At 43.2% G+C, this 22,500-nt stretch overlaps 2 protein-coding genes and 1 long non-coding RNA gene across 3 annotated transcripts in view; 2 read left to right on the top strand and 1 right to left on the bottom strand.

Annotated features, from left to right (window-relative positions):
- Positions 1-18,466, top strand: part of LOC134448876 (death-associated protein kinase 2-like) — a 41,218-nt gene extending 22,752 nt beyond the window's left edge. The window contains exons 4-11 of the mRNA XM_063198551.1: positions 3,760-3,889; positions 7,425-7,473; positions 9,910-9,936; positions 10,700-10,852; positions 12,193-12,238; positions 13,051-13,140; positions 15,172-15,255; positions 16,152-18,466. Of these exons, the coding sequence (XP_063054621.1) occupies positions 3,760-3,889; positions 7,425-7,473; positions 9,910-9,936; positions 10,700-10,852; positions 12,193-12,238; positions 13,051-13,140; positions 15,172-15,255; positions 16,152-16,232 (660 nt within the window). The 3' untranslated portion in view covers positions 16,233-18,466. The remainder of the gene's footprint in view (positions 1-3,759; positions 3,890-7,424; positions 7,474-9,909; positions 9,937-10,699; positions 10,853-12,192; positions 12,239-13,050; positions 13,141-15,171; positions 15,256-16,151) is intronic.
- Positions 1-22,500, bottom strand: part of LOC134448888 (uncharacterized) — a 405,753-nt gene that overhangs the window by 184,810 nt on the left and 198,443 nt on the right. The window lies entirely within an intron of this gene.
- The window catches only part of LOC134448875 (rho guanine nucleotide exchange factor 2-like), a 138,940-nt gene continuing 136,532 nt past the window's right edge, over positions 20,093-22,500 (top strand). Inside the window, exon 1 of the mRNA XM_063198550.1 lies at positions 20,093-20,429. The gene's annotated coding sequence lies outside the window, so the exon portion shown is untranslated. The remainder of the gene's footprint in view (positions 20,430-22,500) is intronic.

The raw sequence follows: 22,500 nt of genomic DNA, 5'->3' as shown, positions 1-22,500 counted from the left end.
TAGAAGTACAAAAACCACCCTGCCATTTTCCTTCCAACACAAGTTACTTCCCAGAGTGACTAGTAGAACAGTGTAGCCAGAAGGAACGCATGAAGACAGACTCTGGTGTCGCTGTCTTATGCTAGCCCCCATTGCTTCATCCCACATGGTTTTTGTTAAGATGCGGGAGGGATTTTAAAGCGTTGCCAAGAAGGATGTCAGGAAGACGAGATTTATTTCATATCTTTGTTTACCAATGTTCTTCAAAACATCTTACCATACTCCCAAATGTCATCTCAAAAGTTATGTACAGGGTGTCCGCGGAGTCTAAAAAAGTCTAAAAAAGTCTAAAATTACACATTATCCATTTTAGGCCTAAAAAAGTCTAAAATATAGGGATTTTTTGAACTTTAGTCTAAAATTGAGTTTGAGTAATTTAAGACCTACGTTTCAATGCAAAATATCGACAAAGGATTAATGTTTATTTGTTCTGTTTCGCTTTGTTTTTACGTCCTTTTCCACACCGCTGTTTTTTTCTGGTATTGTGGCAGTAATTGTCTGTGTATGACATGTTGCTGTTTGCAAAGTACAATAATAAAACTACAGATGTGATACGGAAATGTACTGTAGCTCCTCCTCCCCTTCCACCGCGCAGTCTGACCAAAGATTCTCTATTCTGACTACTAGCCCACGTTAGTGGTGTTATATCTAGACATTGTTTATATCTAGACGACGTTGTAAAACTATATTGGCGTTGCGGTGGCCATACATTAGATAACTAGGCTACTTGACTGTCTTAAAGACCTGGAAGAAGTTAACTAATGAGGGAAGTCAGTCACCACCTCATTGAAAAAGAACGGATTTCTATTTGGAAGGAAAGGTGTCGATTTAAAACAGAAGACAAATGTGACAGTGCAAGCCAAGGGAATATGCCAGCACCAGTGTGAATCGTTGCAGGTAAGAAGTGATTTTTAGGTATTGCGGTGGTGATGGAATAGTCAGGTGTTGGCCGTGGCTTAGCAGTCTAGCGTAGTCGTTAGCCTCAAAGTTGGCGAAGCTTGATTGTGTCTGTGCGAGCGAAAGAGAGTAGCGACGGTGTGTGTGTGTGGCTAATCTGAAATTATGAGCGAGTTAACAGTCGAATTCCCATGGAAGTGCCTTTGTTGTAGGCCTATTCTGTTTGATGCCTTGGTATTTTGTACTGGTTCTGTGGTAGCAATTTGCAAACTGGTGGGCATTTGAGCTGTTACGGTCATGTCCACGCACAAATGTTTCGTGTGTGCTGTCACATGCACTTCTCATTAGCTCTAGGTCCGTCAATGTTTTGAAAGACCTCAGGAGTCAAAGCACATGAAACGATATTGTGCAATGGATAAGATAGGCCTATATGCTATGTCGATGGATGATTTAGTTGTTATAACCCCGTTTTGCGTTTTCTTTGCCTGCTGCTTCTGAATTGATCACCATTTAGCTTCACGTTATGCTGCTTAAAATATGTTAAGCCTACGCTACGTCTAGATCAAACGAGCGCTAGATTTTGAATACCGTAGCCAGCTGCGCATTACACCGACTCTCATGCCGTGGCAGAATCTTTCTCGCGTCACGCTCTCTTGAGCTGCCATGCAGGTTACACTCTAGCTTGTGTGACACCTCTGGTACAACCCCCCTAAAATGAATAAGATTGAGTGGCAAGGGCTGAGTTGGTCAAAATTTCGAACTATTTTGTTATTAGTAGTAACTGCCATAAGACGTTCTCTTTGACACCTCCAATAGATGAAACAAATAAACGTCATTTTATGGCAGCATTTTATGGCAGCAGTGGTGTCAGCTCATGTTCTGTTCTTCTATCTTGGTTAGGTCCTCTTGCTTGCATATATGGCATTCTTATTCACATTTAAAATCCTCAGTCAGTGCAATGTAAAGACAGGCTATTCACAATTGCTGGCTTTGATCACTTGAAATTGTGAAAGCGAACATTGTACCTTCTCACTGGTCATTTATGATCAGATCTCTTTATGCTTATAATATTCACTATTGCATTCATTCAGATGCACAGGTGTGTGTGTGTGTGTGTGTGTGTGTGTGTGTGTGTGTGTGTGTGTGTGCGTGTGTGTGTATAGTGTGTGCAGGGCCACTGACAGCTTTTACCGGGCCCGGGACTAAATTATCTGAAAGGCCCCCCTCTCAATAAATGCAATACAATTGGGTCCCAATTCTGGGGGCCCTCTTTCTCAGGGCCCGTGTCAACTGTCCCCTTTGCCCCCCCTGTCGGCTTCTGTGTGTGTGTGTGTGTGTGTGTGTGTGTGTGTGTGTGTGTGTGTGTGTGTGTGCAGGGCCACTGACGGCTTTTACCGGGCCCGGGACTAAATCATCTGAAAGGCCCCCCTCTCAATAAATACAATACAATTGGGTCCCAATTCTGGGGGCCCTCTTTCTCAGGGCCCGTGTCAACTGTCCCCTTTGCCCCCCCCTCCCTGTCGGCTTCTGTGTGTGACGTGTGTGTGTGTATGTGTGTGTGCGTGTGCGCGCGCCTGTCAATTGACCACAATATGGCTTTATTACATTTTTTAATACTTTGCCCATGATGGTCTAAAAAAGGTCTAAAAAAGTCTAAAATTTCACTTGTTAAAACCTGCAGACACCCTGTATGTAACATCAGCACAAACTTCACAAAACAGCATGATGATATTTTTTGGGATGATATTTTTGGGGTGATGGTTTGTTAAGATGTTTTTCAATTATAAAATGTTGACATACCACGTCCCCAGAAGAAGTCTGGGGTCTCCAACAGGGCCAAACAAAAAAGTCAAAATCAATTAATCAGAAATGTATTTATATAGCACAATATCACAACTATCTAGTTGACCGAAAGAGACGGGGGAGGGACGGCAAAGGACCAGGGGCGGAATCGAACCCGGGTCGTTGACGTAGCAGCCCAGTGCCCTACTGTAAACCCTACTGTGGGCCTCTATTGCCTCTTTTCCACTGCCGGTTTTCTGGTGGGCCTACAGCTCGAGTGTTTAAAGTCGAAGTGGGGTGCGCACATCCACAAGTAGTAGTCCAAGTGCCAGACAAGAGGTAGTAGGTAGTGTGATGAAGCGGTCTGCACACTGTGTATTAACTCCAAAAATACTTTATTTAATTTCAACATATGGCAACGTTTCGATCCAACAGAGGGATCTTCCTCAGGCCTGACTTTTTGCTTTACCATTGAGCTGTATCTTGTCTGTTCGAAAAGCAAAAAGTGGCGTCCGAGTCGCGCTGTGTCGAGCTGTAGGCCTACCACAAAAACTGGCAGTGGAAAAGAGGCATTTGTGGATTTACATAGGTTTACTCTGACGTATTGACAACTCGTGTTGGTGTTGTGTGTGCAACATTATGCTGCTGGATAAGGAGCCATTAGCAGTGATAATATTATAATAATAACTTTTTGCTCTATAATTGAGCTGTGTTGTGCCCAATCAAAAAGCAAAATGTGACGTCCGAGTCGTGCTGTGTCGAGCAGAAAACTGGCAGTGGAAAAGAAGCATTTGTGGATCTACATAGGTTTACTCTGACGTATGACAACCCGTGTTGTTGTATGTGTGCAGCCAGAAAACAACATTATAATTATTAATGTTAATTTTATATAAAAAAACATTATTATATCAGCCAGAGAACATCATGTTGTTGCATAAGGAGCCATTAGCAGTGGTATTATCATAATTATTAATGTTAATGTTATATAAAAAACATTATTATAATAATGATTGTTATTAAAACATTATTACTGCATATCAGCCGGAGAACATCATGCTGTTGGATAAGGAGCAGGAGCATCCCCACATCAAGATCATCGACTTCGGCCTTGCCCACCGCTTCACCCAGGGGGAGGAGTACAAGAGCCTGTGTGGCACACCGCAGTATATAGGTAGGCACCTCACTCTCTCTCCTCACACCGCTGTATATAGGTATATATATGTCCTCTCTCTCTCTCCTCACACCGCTGTATATAGGTAGGCAATGCATCTCTCTCCAGTGTGGCACGCCGCAGTATATAGGTAGACATGCATCTCTCTCTCTCTCCTCATGCCGCAGTATATAGGTAGGCAATGCATCTCTCTCTCTCCAGCAGTATATAGGTAGACAATGCATCTCTCTCCTCACACCGCAGTATATAGGTAGGCACCTCACTCTCTCTCCTCCATCTCATCTCTCTCTCTCTCTCTCTCTCTCTCTCTCTCTCTCTCTCTCTGTCTCTCTCTCTACTCACACCGCAGTATATACCTAGGTAGGAAATGCATCTCTGTCTCTCTCTCTCTCTCTCTCTCTCTCTCTCTCTCTCTCTCTCTTCACCCTGCAGTATATAGATAGGTAGGCATCTCTCTCTCTCTCTCTCTCTCTCTCTCTCTCTCTCTCTCTCTCTCTCTCTCTCTCTCTCTCTCTCTCTCTCTCTCTCTCTCTCTCCTCACGCAGAAGTATATAGATAGGTAGGCATCTCTCTCTCTCTCTCTCTCTCTCTCTCTCTCTCTCTCTCTCTCTCTCTCTCTCTCTTTCACACACGTTTGTCCTCTCTCTCTCTCTCTGTCTCTCTTCCTCTCTTTCTAAAATTGTTTCACTTTTGCTCTGTCTCGCTCTCTTTCTCTCTCTTTTTCACACACTTTTGCTCTCTCTCTCTCTCTCTCTCTCTCTCTCTCTCTCTCTCTCTCTCTCTCTCTCTCTCTCTCTCTCTCTCTCTACTTTACACACTTTTGCTTTCTCTCTCTCCTCTTTCTCTCACTCTCTCTCTCTTTCACCACAATATACAGTATAAGTAATAAAAACAAGATTCCCACCCTCTTCTGCCTCTCCTTCTTTTTCTCCTTCCCTCTCGTTCTACTTTCTACCCCCTCCTGTCTTTTTTACTCCTCCCCTCTCCTCTCTTTCTGTGTTTTTCTTACATCTCCCATTCGATCACTCTGCATATTTCTGTGTGTTGTTTTGTTTTTGTAAGTGTCAGTGGTGGAATTTGTCACACTGTCTCTCTCACACTTTAATTGCACGTTTTATCTCAGCAGAGAGCACATCTTTTTCTGCCATTATCTGTCTCCGTCTCCCTTCGCTGTTTGTCTCATTCTGCATAGCTTTGTGTAGTAAATAGACTTTAAAAAGTTGTCAGACCCTCTTGTTAGGTATCCACGCTGTCAAACGGCTTTGAGTGGCTTCTTGGGCCATTTCCTTTTCAGTATCCTGATGTGAAAGACATTTTATGTCTGTCTTGTAAATTTTCTTCTTGGAGCAGGCGTCACTCTTAATTATTTCAGTCTCTGAGGGTGCTGGACCAAATTATAATAGGGTGCTGGCCCAAATTAGATAAAAACACTACTATGCAAGGTGCGGCCTCCTTCTTGAAACATGTCTGTCTTGTAAGACACTGAATAAAAAAGTATCATATCTTATCGTAACATATCATATCGTGACATATCATTTTGTAACATAACGTATAATATCTTATCGTAACATATCATATCGTGACATATCATTTTGTGACATATCGTATTATGTCTTATCGTAACATATCGTATCGTGACTGATCATTTTGTAACATAACTTATCATATCTTATCGTAACATATCATATCGTGACATATCATTTTGTGACATATCGTATCGAATCATCTCGTCCCATATCACATGCAGTAGCCCTGAATTTTGTTGTTAGGTGTCTTCGGCATGTGTGACTTTCTCTTCAGGAACGGAAACAAAACCCCTTGTGTTTGTCTTGTCCAGCAGGCATTGCTGTTGGTGTACCTATTATACTCTTAGATAACTCCTCAGATAACTCCTTATATGACTCCCTAGATGACTTCTTAGATAACTGCTAAGATGACTCCTGGCATTTAAGAGAATGCCAATGTGTACAGCAAGCTGCATGATGGCTGGTTTGTAGCACAGGTTGTCAACGATTCAGTGTGTGACTGCCTGTGTGTGTTTGAGTGCGTGTGTGTGTGTGCATGCGCGCGTGTGTGGTCTAGCTCAGTGCAGGATGTGTGTGGGCGTTGGGGGAGTGTGGCTTGAGAGAAGTTACCATGGACGCGCCTGTAGCGGCGCTCTGTCTAAACACGATAAGAGAACCGACGCATCATCGCAAAACAATCCCTGAAACTGATATGAAAAAATCCCCTCAAAGAACACAGCAGAACACAGAACTGCACTCCTGTGGTGCGGTGTGCAGACTCGAACACTCTGATTGGCTGCAGACTCAGTTGACCTCAGGATGACCTTGCTGTACAGCTGCATTCTATGTAAACATTCTGAAATATGCACCATAGAGATTGATGGCCCTCTCTGTACAGCGATGACAGCTGTGCCTTACAGGCAGTGGACAGTGTAGAACATGCAATTGCACTAAAGCAGGGGTTCCCAAACTTAACCATGCCAAGGCCCCCCATACACCGGTAGATTCCAGCCAAGGCCCCCTTAACATGGGTCGTGCCGCACTACTTTTCCTCTGCACCCCCCACAACCATAGTCCTAGGCCTGTGAGTCAGTCCCCCACTAGGATATATACAATTTACTAATGGGAATATTGTGTACCTCAATTGTGTGTGTGTGTGTGTGTGTGTGTGTGTGTGTGTGTGTGTGTGTGTGTGTGTGTGTGTGTGTGTGTGTGTGTGTGTGTGTGTGTGTGTGTGTGTGTGTGTGTGTGTGTGTGTGTGTGTGTGTGTGTGTGTGTGTGTGTGTGTGTGTGTGTGTGTGTTGCGGGTTGGTTTTATTCATCTTTGATCACATTTTCCTTCCTCACATGGAATCTTTCCTGCATCTCATAGAATTTAATGTCACGTAATTGTATTTTTTTAAATGTAATTTTGCTAACTTGTCAGGGTTTCCCCCAGCACTGTATTAGCACCTATGAGACCAGTTAGCCGCCAACTGGTCTCACAGGGCTCAATGTTAATTGCTAGCTTGGAGGTAAAATTTGCACTGCCATACTCAGAGAACGGCAGGAAGTATAGGAGAAAGGTATAACTCAATCATTTAACTCAAGGAGAGGTGTAAAATAAGTTTATTTCCAAAAATGGGACAGTATCACTTTAACACCCCACCACCTTGACTAACAAAACTTCTGGGGGAAACACTGCTTGTCCTATCCATCTGCATTACAAAGCCCTGTTGAGTAATATCAATAAGTTCAATTTGTGGACTCTCCTAAAGGTCTATAATGTCCACAACACCCCCGCTTTTCAGAGAGATGACTCTAAGATGACTCTCTCCTTGAATGACATGTTACTTATTTCACCTAATTGTTGACCTTTGTTCTAGGATGCATGTAAAGATGTGTCTATGTGTGTGTGTGTCTGTGTCTGTGTGTGTGTGTGTGTGTGTGTGTGTGTGTGTGTGTGTGTGTGTGTGTGTGTGTGTGTGTGTGTGTGTGTGTGTGTGTGTGTGTGTGTGTGTGTGTGTGTGTGTCTTCACTTCCTCTTCTAGCCCCTGAAGTGATAAACTTTGAGACTCTGAGCTCAGCTGCGGATATGTGGTAAGCTTCAGAGACAGCACACACACACACACACACACACACACACACACACACACACACACACACACACACACACACACACACACACACACACACACACACACACACTCGCGCACACACACACACCACACACACACACACACACACACACACACACACACACACACACACACACACACACACACACACACACACACACACACAATGCAATGCAAAACCCCCTCCGCCTCCCACTCAATTGTCTCATCTCATTGTCGCCACTCCTTTTCACCGCACCACATCGCGTACACACACACACGCACATACACACACACACACACACAATGCAAACAAACACACACACACACACACACACACACACACACACACACACACACACACACACAAGCGCACGCACGTGCACACACACACACACACACACACACACACACACACGCACGCACACACACACACACACACACACACACACACACACACACACACACACACACACACACACACCTCATCTGTTCCCTGTGACCACTTCTCATGTTACCTCAGCCTTGCTCTCCGGCTTTCTGGCTCGAAGGCCACAGCACAGTGACAGGACACCAGACTGTTTCAGAGCCAGAAACTAAAGCACTAAATACGTCATTTGCACAAAATGAAGAGAACACGACCCTGGTTTAGACCAGTGTTTCTCAAACTGTTTCAGACTGAGGACCACTTTGTCCCCCAAAAAATGTTCAGGGACCACCTGTCAACTGAATTGACAGTTGGCGGATGCAAATTTGACACTGCTAATTAAGTACAGATCACTTACTTTTTTATTCACATTACAAGTCCTATTGTGGTGAAAATAGGACCTCAGCAATGTTTAGCCTTGTCATAATTTTACAAATATAGCCTATTGCTAGCTTGTATTGGAAAAGCAGAAATCCCCTTGCGGACCATCTGAGCTCTGTCGCGGACCACCAGTGGTGCCCGGACCACACTTTGAGAATCACTGGTTTAGACCTTGGACACTGAAGAAGGTTAAGACCGAAACATCTGACGGGCAATAAAAGTACACAACGTGAAGTGCTGTCCTGTTCTCTTTATTTTGTATAATTCAAAAAAGGAATGTGCACCCAGTTGCTTTTTTACTTTGGTTGAGTGGAGCGCGTTATACCACTTAGTTAGAAACTAAAGCACCAAACACGTCATTTTGAAACCAGGAGTGCTGCTTGCTTCCCTTATTTACTGAAGCAGGTGCTCATTGGAATCAAGGCAAGGAATCACTTAGAAATTTGGTCAAACTTCAACTTCAGTGGTGGTTACTTAGTACTTTTGTCCGTAAGTCTTGTCAAGGATTCCCAAAGGTAGCGTCTTTTCTTGTCATTTCTGAGTGTCATGTCTGTGTCATCTCTGTCTGTGTCATGTCTGTTATGAAATGTCTTTGGGGATCCTTGGCAGGATTTACAGCAAAGTAACCAGATATGACACAGACATGACACAGAGTGTCACAGAGTGTCACGTCCTTTTTCAAACGATCTGTGACCCAAAGCTCTATAACCGGAAGTCTAAGAACAGGAAGTCCTTTCAGCAATTACTCGATATTAGAGAAAGTGGAATAGGTGAGAAGGTTCGCTGACTGAAGTTGCCCGTTGCTTCATGATCAAAAGCATGTGACAATATTGCCATGATATGATACAGCCTCTATTACAGTGTTTCTCAAACTTTTTCAGACCAAGGACCATTTTGTCTCCCCCAAAAAAACGTTTAGGGACTACCTGTCAACTGAATTGATAGTTGAGGGGTGCTCATTTGAAAATTACAATTTCAACGCAGATCGCTTACTTTTTATTCACATTACAAGCCTGTGTTATCGTGGTTAAAATAAGATTTCAACTATGTTTATCGCTGTAATTACATTACAAAAAAAGCCTACTGTTAGCTCGTCTTGGGAAAGTAGTAATCCCCCTCGCCGACCACCTGAGCTCTGTCGAGGACCACCAGTGGTCCCTGGACCACATTTTGAGAATCACTGCTCTATAACCGAGTTGGGCAGTCAGAAGTTCCTCATGCCTCTAAACCCTGCTGCCAAAACCTGCCCCCAAAAATGTCTCTGCACATCACTGCTCTGTCAATATTATTTTTTCCAGGGTTGCCAGATATGATTGATGATTTGCAGCCCAAAAATGCTCAAAAACTGTCTGGAGGCACTAAATCCCGACCAATTTTAACTAAATTGTATTTCTTTCTATGGCCATAAATCTACAGTTAAACACACCCTTTTAGCAGCCGTAGACAGCCATCCTAAACAGCCAAATTGGTTGTAAAGCCGCCCATAGTGGGCAACATGCCGTTTGTGTGATAGGCCTAAGTAAAAATAGGAGTAATTGCGCATGACAATTATCCCCAGGCCGAGTCTGTTTCTGCATTACAAACATTTGCTTGCTTTTGTTTCCTTTTCAGGAGCCTTGGAGTGATCACGTACATTTTGTGAGTATTCAGGCACCAGTCTTTGCTATCCTTTTACTGTAGTGATTGAAATACAGTATGCACAGTACTACACATTAAGAAAATGAGGTGTTTCAACTCTGTAGCCCCATAATGCACACCGTACCTCCTGTGGCACGCTGTCGTAGTAAGTGAAAAGTTAACAGCCATAGTACTACACTACTATGACATAACCTTTAGTAATGCACAATGACTTGGTCATTGCCATTCTGGTAACAAAAAATGTATAACATTGTGTGTTAACAGGTTAAGAGGTATAGTAAGACTGGACTTTTTACTCTGCACTGACATATTCATTGTATGTATAGCATCATGTATACCAATTACCAATTATTAATTATGCATCTGATACAAAAAAAACCCTGTCAATGACAAACATATTGATTTTCATCCATTCACCAAAAAAATTGGTAACGCTTAACTTAAAGCCCATATCTATAGTGCATTATAAGCACATTTATAACAAATTATAATGCGCATTATAATTACTTGCAACGCACTATGACTACACTCATGTATACTAGTAATATACAATCTATGGCTGTAAGTAATTATAATGTACATTATCATTTGTTACAAATGCGCTCATAATGCGCTATAGATATGGACTTCATAGAAAGTGTTACCATTTTTTTTTTGCAGTATTAATAAAGAGTACTCTGGAACCAAATACACCCTTTCAGACATTAAATCAACTCTCTGAGGAGTGTTGAATTAAAACCATAAGATTGACTCTTCTCTGCAGGCTGAGCGGCTTGTCGCCGTTCCAGGGGGACACGGATGAGGAGACGCTGCGCAACATCGTGGCCATGAACTACGAGTTTGAGGAGCAGTACTTCAGCCAGACCAGCGCCATGGCCAAGGACTTCATCGAGAAGCTGCTCATCAAGGACCCAATGTATGTGTAGGCCTACTAACCTGGTCCTGACCGTCCCATAATACTACCATTTCCATTTCGTATTCATGGTCTGGACTTTGTTTGATCTGACGCGATTGCAGGAAGCAGGAAGGACATTTTCTGAAAAATCAGGATTGAACTTATAAGTTGTTGAACAAACATGTCTGAGGTCTATCTATGGCGATGTAGGACCGTTTAACAGACATGTCTGACAGAACATCCTACCTTAGGATAAAATTACAATGTAGGACCGTTTGTCAGAACACCGGCCCAAATCCTACCGGTCAACATCGCTTCACAGAAGACAGGTACCAGACATAGTGCGGAGCCAAGTGCCTTGGCAAAAGTACGTAGGATGGCGCGCAAGGCTATAGGCCTACTGCATCAGCAGAGATTTTTGCCTCCGCCAAGGCCGTTATTATTTCAGTCAGAAATAATTCTGATTTCAGTATTATTTCAACAGATTTTGATGAAAGTTTGTGGAGTTGTTGGAAATTACAAAAGGAAAAAGTGATTACATTTTGGTGATGATCCAAATCACGATCCGGATCTAGGATTTAAAAAAAAAAAAGATTCTTCACCATTGTGGGACAGGGCGAATTTTGACATTCCAGTTGCTAACTCCACAAAAACAAGGCAGAAAGACTTGGAAAAAAATGTGGGCATTACATAGTCAAATGTTCTATCAAACAGCTTCCTGCACTACTATGGCATTAACGGATCCCTTCTTCCAAGTCTTTCAAGCACTCATGGTTTTCTCTATAGGATGTATTTACTCCAGGTGGAAAATGCGAAGGAAATCGTTTTTCAAATCGTTTTTTAGAAAACGGAAATCGTTTAAAAAAAATAAATAAATAAAAATAAGTAAAACAATTTTTTAACTATGGCGGCCAAATTTAAACTCTGGCGGTGCGCGATAGTTTCCTCAATGTATGGGAAACACTGCAAATGTTCTATCAAACAGCTTCCTGCCCTACTATGACATTAACGGTTGGGCACTCGTCTGCTAAACGGCCGACACATAATGTGTGCACTCCTATGCCTGCATCTTATGGAGTTATTTACTATGTAATAGCCTAATGTGTGCACTCCTATGCCTGCATCTTATGGAGTTAATTACTATGTAAAAATGTGTTAATTACTATGTAATAATAGTAAGGTGTGCACTCCTATGCCTGTATCTTATGGAGTTAATTAATATGTAATAATGTGTTAATTACGATGTAATAATAATAATGTGTGCACTCCTATGCCTGTATCTTATGGAGTTAATTAATATGTAATAATGTGTTAATTACTATGTAATAATAATAATGTGTGCCTGTTGCATATTTCTACAGTGAAAGAATGACAGCAGACGAATGCCTACTCCACCCCTGGATCAAGGTAGATATGTGTGTGTGTGTGTGTGTGTGTGTGTGTGTGTGTGTGTGTGTGTGTGTGTGTGTGTGTGTGTGTGTGTGCGTGTGTGTGTGTGCGTGAGTGCGTGCGTGCGTGTGTGTGTGTGCGTGTGTGTGCGTGTGTGTGTGTGTGTGTCAATATGACGCTGCAAAACTATCAAACAAAATGTATATAACACAAATGTAACACATATGTGTGTGTTTGTGTGTGCAGTGCACGTGTGCATGTGTGTGTGTGTGACAGAGATAGAGTGAGTGAGAGAGAGGGAGAGAGAGAATGTGTGTGTAAGAGAGCAAGTGTGTGTTTATGAGAGAGAGAAGCAGCATGTGTGTCTTGTCTCTTCTTCATGTGCATGTTGAAACTCATATGCCGACGTTACTGTTGTGCTTTATTGCGATGACTGAGCCTGAGAGAGACAAGTGTTGTGTCAAGTCAAGTCGAGCTTACTTCATTCTCATTCTCAAAAATCTATGTAACAGGGTTAGCACAGAATTTTGAAATTGCGTTTGACCAGTCTCCAATGTGCAGTTGAACTAAACATACATGCAGTATAAGGACAAAAATCACCTGCACACACACACCCCCCCCACACACACACAGACACACACACACACACACAGACACACACACACACACACTGTGCAGTAAAAACATACATGAATTGACATACTGTACTTTCTCTGACACATGTCTTCTGTTCTGTCTCCCCTCTCCTCCTGTGTGTGTGTGTGTGTGTGTGTGTGCGTGTGCGTGCGTGCGTGCGTGTGCGTGTGTGTGTGTGTGTGGGTGTGTCTCAGCCTCTGACGCGTAAGCAGGCAGCCAATAGGAGCCGATCCTCCATCAACATGAAGAACTTCAAGAAGTTTAACGCCAGGAGGAAGTGGAGGGTGGGTGAAGTCTCATTCTTCCTCTCGAGTGTGTAGTAGAGCGTAGTCAGAGATTCTTTAAGTATATAGAGATATGCCAATGTAATATGTTGCTTTGGGTACCTAACATGACCAGGTTCCGGTCTGCCTAAAGGGGCGTGTCATAATACTCCTAGCAATTGAATAGAATTCAACTAGCATTGAACAGAACAGTCCTTAGGTCTGTCTAAAGACCCCCCCCCACCTTGCAATTGTAGAACCCGGAAATAATGGGCCAATGGAATCTCTCTCTCTCTACTCTCTCTCTGGCGTAGTGGAGGGTGGGTCAGGTCTTATTCTTCCTCTTGAGTGCGTAGTAGAGTAGTAGTAGATAGTGTTGCCAGATTGGACAATTACCTGCCCAATAGGGATGACTGTCTAAGGGTAAAAATGTCAAAAACGGGCATTGGGCGGGTTTTTCTGCAAATTTATGGCCATGGAAATCAATAGAATTTAGTTCAAATTGGGCAAGATTTAGTGCTTCCAGGCGGGTTTTGAGTATTTTTTGGGCTGGAAATCATCAGTCTCATCTGGCAACCCTGGTAATGGGTTCCCCCTTTTCAGATGAGCTAGTAGTGAGATAAGTCTGACCTCTTCTGGACACACATGGAACTGCACTAGTGCTGCTTGCTGCTCCCCCCACTATTGTACATCCAGTCAGTCACACCCAGTTGGCAGGCATCGGGTTGCATGGATTACATTCCACACTTCACTTGTCCAAGCACTCATTGTGTTTCCCCATTCCAATGTTGATCCACCGTCTACAGGACTAGTTTTCTACTTCACACACTTGTTTGATATTTTCCTAGTGCAGGGATGGGGAACGTTTTCATTCGAGGGGCACTTCAAAAAAAGTTAAGACCTCCAAGGGCTGTTCTATGAACACACACCAGGATTTCCCCTTGCACTTTAGGCCTATATATAAGTTAGCCACCTTTACAACAGACCCCACCTTCACTTGGTCCCCTGAAAATATAACTTAATTGTATTGCACATGTCATTTCCAAGATTTCTTTACAAAACATGTCATATTTCATGTGAAAGTGCATAACATTAAAAGTATATCGGTTGCTGGATAAGACTGCATGAAGGGCCGCAAACGGACCTTGAGACATAGACTCCCCACCCCTGCCCTAGTGTATAGTCTTTCTGGCAATCTGACTGCATAGGTTTGGGGACTTGTTGCTAGTGATAGCAGTCTGGCACAAGCGCGCCGGAACGTGTTTCAAACCATCAACAGCGAAAACCATTAAACCACTGTTCCGAAGTTTGCTTCAGTACGGAGAAAACACGTGATATATTACGTATGAAACAGTAAACTGGTTCAGTTTTCCGAAAGCAGCTGCAGTGTTTCGCGCTGCCACACGAACCAGCAGGCGCGTGCAAATGTGTTTGGCCTGTTGCAGAGCCGTCAGCCAGGTTGCAGCGAAGAGAATAGATAGCCTATTTTATTGACTGTCTTTAGGCCTATAAGTCCCACTTGATAGACAAGTAGACAACGCCATCATAAGTTATGAAAACAACAAGAAGATATTAATGTTCAGCAACGCTTTATTCTGATCGCCCAAAAACTATCCTAATAAAAAATGAATAAATGAATAAATGTGGCATCGTAGGCTTTGTAATGTTGTCTACCTCGACTGCCTCATCAGTAGCCTAAAATGTCAAATGTCGGGAAGTTAGTGTGCAAAAGTATGAGCTCTGTCCAATATTGGGGGTAATGTCGCAGATGATGAGGGCACAACATCTCATCTTGTCGAATTGAGCCCGTTTAATTGCAAACATGACTTTTCACCAGGAGAGGGCCCTGTTACTGAAGCTTCAAGTACTAACCCAATTTTTGAAGCAATGTGGCTAAATGGTTCAGAGCTTCAACAAAGCTTCATTTGCCCATCACTACTTGTTGCTAGCCAGCACGGCATAGTGTGTCTTGCATAATTGCATTTTCTTGCCATTTTAACTATTGCATCATTTCTTTTTCACCTTTGACCTTCTCCTTCTCGTTCTCCTCAGATGTCCTACAACATGGTGTGGGCCTGCAACAGACTCTGCCGCCTACAGCTACTGTGCAAGTCCAGTTCCAAAGACGATGAGCTGGTAAGGGGACGTGTTTCTAGAAACAGTGTCGATAAATACTGTATGCCTTGAGCTATTTGATCCACTTTGAAATGACTAAAGGCTTTATGTAGTGCTGTAGTAATGTAGTCCTATGGCAGTAAGGTCTACTACAACAGTGTTGCACTGGTGGAACGGTGCATTTTATGAGGCTACAATGTAAATCAGGGGTCCCCAACCTTTCTAGGTCTGAGGGCTACCAAGAGCTACCCGAGGGCTACTGAGGGCTACTTTTGTTTAAAATCCTCTACTGATGTCTTGGCATCATTCTCAAATCACACTATTATTGAATGATAATTTGTTTATAGGTTGTAAAGAATAAGTAATCTCATATTTAAACCAAGAAAAGCATTAACTTTGACTAGTGTTCTGGTAGTTGTCACTGTTTGTGTTTATTAACATCCTTGGTGGGCACCTCAGTAGCTCCATCCCCATTTCCCCGCTCCTCCCTCCACCCTCTTTCCCATTACTTTCACTTCTCCTCTCAAACTGTCCTATCCAATAATGGCAAGGAAAACACTGATAATCTTGCTTTAGGATAGATGCATTTGGGGCCACTGAGCAGGTTGTCAGTTCTGGCATTAGGAAGTAAAAACTGTCTGTCCATAACACCCTGAATGGCAATGACCAAGTCGTAATGTATTACTTAAGGCCCCGTGCACTGTCAGAGTAGTGTAGTACTATAGTAGTTAACATTCAATGTCTATTACACCGTGCCACAGGAGGTACGGCGTGCATTAAGGGGATACAATGTATGCCTGGTTTGTGTTTTGATTTATATGAAACGTATCCACGCCTTTTTTTACGTCAACCAATCACAGCGTGTATCTACCTGCCGATGTAATGTAATGTAATGTAATGTAATGTGTCCTTTCCAGAGGGGATGTGAGAGTGATCAGGAGGACACGGAGACCAAGCCAGCCTCACTGATCCGCCGCCGGCTCAGCAGCAGCTCCTAGAGATGACCACTAGAGGGCGCTACTCCACAAGATCTCCATAGACTTCACTGCAGTCTGGCAACTAGTTACTACTCTGCAAGATCTCCGTAGACTTCACTGCAATCTGGCAACTAGTTACTACTCTGCAAGATCTCCGTAGACTTTACTGCAATCTGGCAACTAGTTACTACTCTGCAAGAGACTTCACTGCAGTCTCACAACTAGTTACTACTGTGCAAGAGCTTATTTTGCTGCAAGTTCAACTCAAGTGCCACCCAAACACACACCCAGTCTGATTCATGTATCAGATCAGAGCCCATTTGGACATTTGTAACTCTTGCCTTTTAGTGAAGAGAGCAGCACTCTTGGAGATTGAAGTTATGGCAACCGTGTAAATGTTGGGCTGAGTCGGGTTGGGGCTCGAGATAAGAAGGTTTTTTAAAAAGTTTTTTTTTGTCTTTTTCAACTTTTTTCGACTTTTGAGAGGTGGACAGGAAGCGAATTGGAAGAGAGATAGGGAGGGGTCGGCAAAGGACCCGGCCCGGGAATCGAACACGGGTCAGCCGCATGGCAGGCGAGTGCCCTACCGGTTGGCCACGGCAGGGCCGAGATAAGAAGGTTTTTATTGTGGTGCTTCTCATCGTTTCTGCACCTTATTTTTAGAAACCAAATCTGAGCTATCGGGATAAAGAATGTCCTTCCATAAAAAAGCCACATCAGTATTTTTTGTTTTGTTTGATAGTTTTGCAGCGTCATCTTGACACACACACACACACACACACACACACACACACACACACACACACACACACACACACACACACACACACACACACACACACACACACACACACAGAGAGAGAGAGACACAGACACACACACACACACACACACACACACACACACACACACACACACACACACACACACACACACACACACACACACACACACACACACACACACACACACACACACACACACAAACTCAAACGCCCTCAGACAGATACACAGTGCAAACTGTTTATTTAAGGGGCCACTTGAAGTTATTGCTTTTGATTGATATGGAGTAGGGAAAGCCAAAATATGTAAGTGTTGTCTTGGCAACAGAGTGGGGTTAAAAGAGGAAACTGTTTACATGGTTTTCAATGTTTCTCATGCTCTCTCTACTTGCACAGTAAATTTTACAGTGTTAAAATAACACTTAAAGAGTTACAATCAACACTGTTCTAGTGTCTATTTGGTCCTGCTCCAGATCAGTGTTAAACACTGGTGTTAGATTTGTAGTGTTAAGCTAACACTATAAAGAGTAAAGCAGTTTCGGGGAGCATACAATGGCGCAGACAAACTCCATCACCTCAAGGAGGCGGGGGCTCTCTGGAGTACTTCTAACTCCACACAATTCAACAACTTCATTTGTCACTGACACTGGAGAGCATCTCACTCCATTTGGTGTTGGAATTACTCCAATAGTGTTAATAAGCCTTAACACTGCAAAATTAACACTGGCAAATTTACTGTGTGGGCTGTAACGATACAGTCAACTCACGATTCGGTTCGTATTGCAATTTTTGACCAACAGTCCGATACACACCACAATGTTTTAAATGCATCTTTTTGATGATCGTTTATAACAACGTAGGTTACAAGAGGTTACTGATAATGCAAAACAAGCTTAAAAATAATAAGGATATTAATGTGAAGCTTGGAAGCACCATCACATCATATCGTGTGGTTGTTTTCTGAACTGAAGGATAACAGAACTTTGAAAGGGTGTATCATGATACAAGTTTCAAAGTGAGAGGTCCGCACACTTAAAATCCTTTTTGTTTTCTTTAATTATTTCTTTACCTTCAACTGTATCATGATACTGCCTTCTTGCATCACGATACAGTATTGTGATTGTGACTCTGTGTATCACGATTTCTCGGTTCGATACATTATTGTTACAATATCATTACAGCCCTACTCACTGCCTCTCGTGGTAGTATAGTGGCAGCATCAAGCCAAAACTGAGAGCAAAGAGAGACTTTTTCATTGCATGTGTTTTTATACATTTTTTTTAAACAAGGAAGCTGATGGATGTCCTAATTAAGCTGTTTTTTTACCCCCTCTCTGAAAACATCTTTGTGTTTTTTAAACTTTATTGTAACTTTTAGAAATAGGTTTTTAAATGTATTGCAATTTTTTTAGAGTGATGTTGCTGTGTACCTTAGTCAAAGACTTAATGGAATGACTGAATAAATGTGTCTTTTTCCCAGCATGAATATCTTTGTCACTTGTGCTGATTGCCTTATGATACAAACCTTTTTTCCCTTACAAGATTTATGTGCACAGGGCCGGATTAAGATGGCCTGGGGCCCCTAGGCTACAGGTTGCTGCGGGCCCTACAGGAAGGCAAATTCTGTGTAACGGAGGCTAACTAGCACAGAGTTGGCGTGGAACGTTGGTAAACCTCCCTCCGATAGCTTCATACAGTCTCGTGCCGTTGGGCCGAGAGACTAGTCTCTTGGCCCAGCGGTATCGTACTGTGTCTCCCATTGCCGAACCGTTGTAATTGACGAGGTCGCACGTTCGCCGAACCGTTGTAATTGACGAGGTCGCACGTTCGATCCCCGAAGGGGGTGAACAGGTGCAACCTCCGTCACATCTGCAACAATGACAATGTCACAATTATGAGCTAGCAATTAAGGATAGCATGTCTACCAACTGTACTCAACACAACAGGTGATTTTTATCAATATGCCACACTCTTAGAAAAAATGGTTCTATAGCCTATTGAACCAAAAAAGGTTCTATCACATGCACCTTTCTGTCACAATTCTGCAATTTTTCCACTTTTGGCCAGTCAGGGGTCCCCTGGCACGTGGGGGGCCCTAGGCTGCAGCCATATACTGTGGGTTAATCCGGGCCTGCACATGCATAGTGTATGGTCAAATAGGCCTGCTACTGTACGTGGCCAAATTTTGCAAGATACATTCCAGATTAATCATAAATGTCAAGATCAGACTGTTACATTTCTAAAGCATCCGTGGAACAGAATGACTGAAATCATACACTGTGTGGTAATATGGAATAATATATACTAGTATTATATTATTGTGTTATCTCAATCAATATTGTTCCATCATTGCACTTTTTATCTGGATTTGATATGCTCAATCAATGTTTACCAGTGCCCTGTGTTCAACTGTTGTCAGAACTCATTGTCAGAAGATCCTCAGAGGGAGGATTCAGGGACACAGGCAGGCAGAGGTGTGACATGGTGGCATTTGGAATGGCATGGCGAGCGAGGGCATCCAAGTATCCAAGGAGTCAGCATTCTTTGGAGGGAAGAGGGAGGCACGGGAAATAATAAAGCTCTCTCACTCTCCGAATTCCTTACGCTGCCCATGCGAGAGAGAGAGAGAGAGAGAGAGAGAGAGAGAGAGAGAGAGAGAGAGAGAGAGAGAGAGAGAGAGAGAGAGAGAGAGAGAGAGAGAGAGAGAGAGAGAGAGAGAGAGAGAGACCCAGTGGACGACCCGCCTCGGACGTTTCTCGGTCGCCCAAGGCGCTCAGTCATCGGACCACATCTGTCGCCGTTGCCATAGCGCGACCCACAACAGACGCAGTCAGGCACAAAAACGGGAACTTTGATAAATGTAAGTATGATCTCATGATTTAAATATTAACTCGTCGAGCAGGCAAGCGTGTGATTAATGCTTCAGCCTTGTATTGTGCTGTCAAACACAACAAGAAAGTGCAGGTCATCATGTAACAGAAACGGCACTGACGCCAACACTTTGGCGCGTGCGTTCCACATGCACACAATAATCACACACGAGCGCACGCAGCCAGGAGGAGGAGGACACAGGAGCTAACGCAGACAACGTAATGAAACTTGGGCAACAGGATACAGACGCGGGCAGGTCGGATACTTGAGAAAGTAAGTACATTGGGAGTGGTTAAGACGCATAGGCTTCGCACACGAGAGTCTGAACTGGTTCCCGCGAGCCACCAGATCAAGTGACACACGAGACAACTAACCTCACCTGAAGAAACTGTTTCGGATAGTTGCTTCAGGTCTTTTGCCGAAAGGACGTTTAATACTGGAATAAATCGGATTCGAAGCAGTTAATTCCTTACTTATCAAAGGGGGACTGGGTCAAACAATGTAAGTGTCTTCTTTGGCCAGCAGCATCCGGGAGAAATACAACAGGTGTAGCCTACCAACACAAGGTGAGTCCCTCGGCCACAGCTGATGGCATCAACACGTTTAAATATCAACTACAGTAATAGATTACAGTACGCATGCATGTGTGCCTTTCTTTTGAATACACAGTAGACTTTACTGTTCACACTAGATATAAACTTTTAAAGTTAAGTTGATGTGAATCACGATTAAAATACATTATTTTGCCATAGGCCTACTGTTTTACAGCAATTTCCAGCACACATTACTTCCTTTTCCTCCCTGGTGTCTGTTAATGACTAACTGGAGTATTTCCCCAAGACCTTGTGCAGAAGATTACTAGATATCTGTCTGGCCGTCAAACTGACAATTTAGTGATGAGATCCCACCTTGGAATGTTGAGTGTTTGGATAGATAACTGAAGCGTGAATTCGGGATATGCAGGGGCGGATCTACACATTTTAGGCACTAGGCAAAATGTATACATGGGGCCCTCAAAGGTCATTATATAGACATAAAATGCTGTGTTTTTGGTGCTATTTTAGTGTTTTGTCTCACATATATCTTCGATTACTTTACATAAGTGACACATTAAGATCAAGCCTACTTTTTTGTGTGTTCTCCGTGACTGATGTGACAGTGGGGCCGCAATGGAAGGCAGATTTGGTTGGGGCCCCAGGCAATTGCCTAGGTTTGCCTAATCATGGAAAGTCTGCTTCTGACTATATGGGTCTGATATTGGTCTATACGGGTGAAGAGACAACACCACTGAGATTGTTGTGAACTTTCAGTGAGGGCGTTTGACAATGAACACATTGACAAGTTGACAAGTGACAAGTGAGTTTGTGTGTGTGTGTGTGTGTGTGTGTGTGTGTGTGTGTGTGTGTGTGTGTGTGTGTGTGTGTGTGTGTGTGTGTGTGTGTGTGTGCGCGCGTGTGCGTGTGTGTGTGTGTGTGTGTTCATAGACAGCTTCGGCTCTACCTGTTTTGCTGTTTACATTCCTTTGGGGTTTGTTGTCTGTGAGTGTGACCCTTGAGCTAAAATACCGGGGGAGGTGTAGGAGGAGGATGCAGAGACAATTTATGCCTCTGTCCTTGTCTAAATTTAAGGTTGTCCACAAGAAACTAGTTTTTAACCAATGCCTCCTCTCTATTTAAACTCTGCCCTTGGCTATTTCTAGTGTGAGTAGACATGCCCTTAACATAATTATCTTTCCTTCAGGGAACTGTTCTTTTAAAACACTGATATCATGGTTCACTTTATTATGTGTCTTTATATTGAAGTTGTAATCTAGTGCACATTCTCACTTTGGACATTTTACATGTGTGTACATGTATTGAAGTTGTGATCTAGTGCTAAGGCTGTAACGATATTGCATCGAACCGAGGGATCGCGGTACGCAGACCCACGAACCCCTATCGCGAAGCTTCCTCACAGAATCGCGATGTGCCCTTTTAAAGTTGTTACCCCTCAGTGTAGAACACAACAGGCAACATACAGGCAAGAGTTTGCATATGCGCTTAAAAAGACCAGTAGAAAAAGGGCGCACACGTTCGAGTAACAGTTCCATTCACCCCTTTCTCATATAAAATGCTCCTTCCAACCAGCACGTTGTTGTTATCCATTGCCTGCAACCTCCGTGAGACGAAAAACTTGGGCAAACATCGGAAGGTGAAGGACAAATGAACAACAGACCAAGAAGTCTTTTATACACGTGTCAAGATTTGTTTTACTCATGCATGCGCGATGTATTGCGAGTGGAGTTTTGACGTTGGAGCGGAGAGAGAGAGAGCGCGAGAGAGAGAGAGAGCGCACGAGATGCTCCGCCTGCCTATAAACCAGCCTGGAATCGCTTGTAGGGAGGTGCCCGAAGTCGGACGAACGTTGAGGTCGATAGGCAGGATATTAGGCAGCATTATTTCTTCCCACATTAATGTTAGGCTATATTGTAAAATTACCGCCTACATAAGCAGAAAGCATGCTCCATTTCAGCCTCTGCATTCATTCTCGCTCTTGACAAAATGTCAAACCGCAAAACAAAACGAAAAACGTGCGCGTTATGTAGCAGTGAGAACTAAGGTTCATTTCGAGTTTTGATTGTAGGCTACGGGCAGGCGC

The sequence above is a fragment of the Engraulis encrasicolus genome, chromosome 5, assembly GCF_034702125.1.
Source record: "Engraulis encrasicolus isolate BLACKSEA-1 chromosome 5, IST_EnEncr_1.0, whole genome shotgun sequence".
Taxonomy (NCBI): domain Eukaryota; kingdom Metazoa; phylum Chordata; class Actinopteri; order Clupeiformes; family Engraulidae; genus Engraulis; species Engraulis encrasicolus.
Note: the sequence above shows the minus strand (reverse complement) of the source record. Positions and strands in the feature narration are given on the sequence as shown.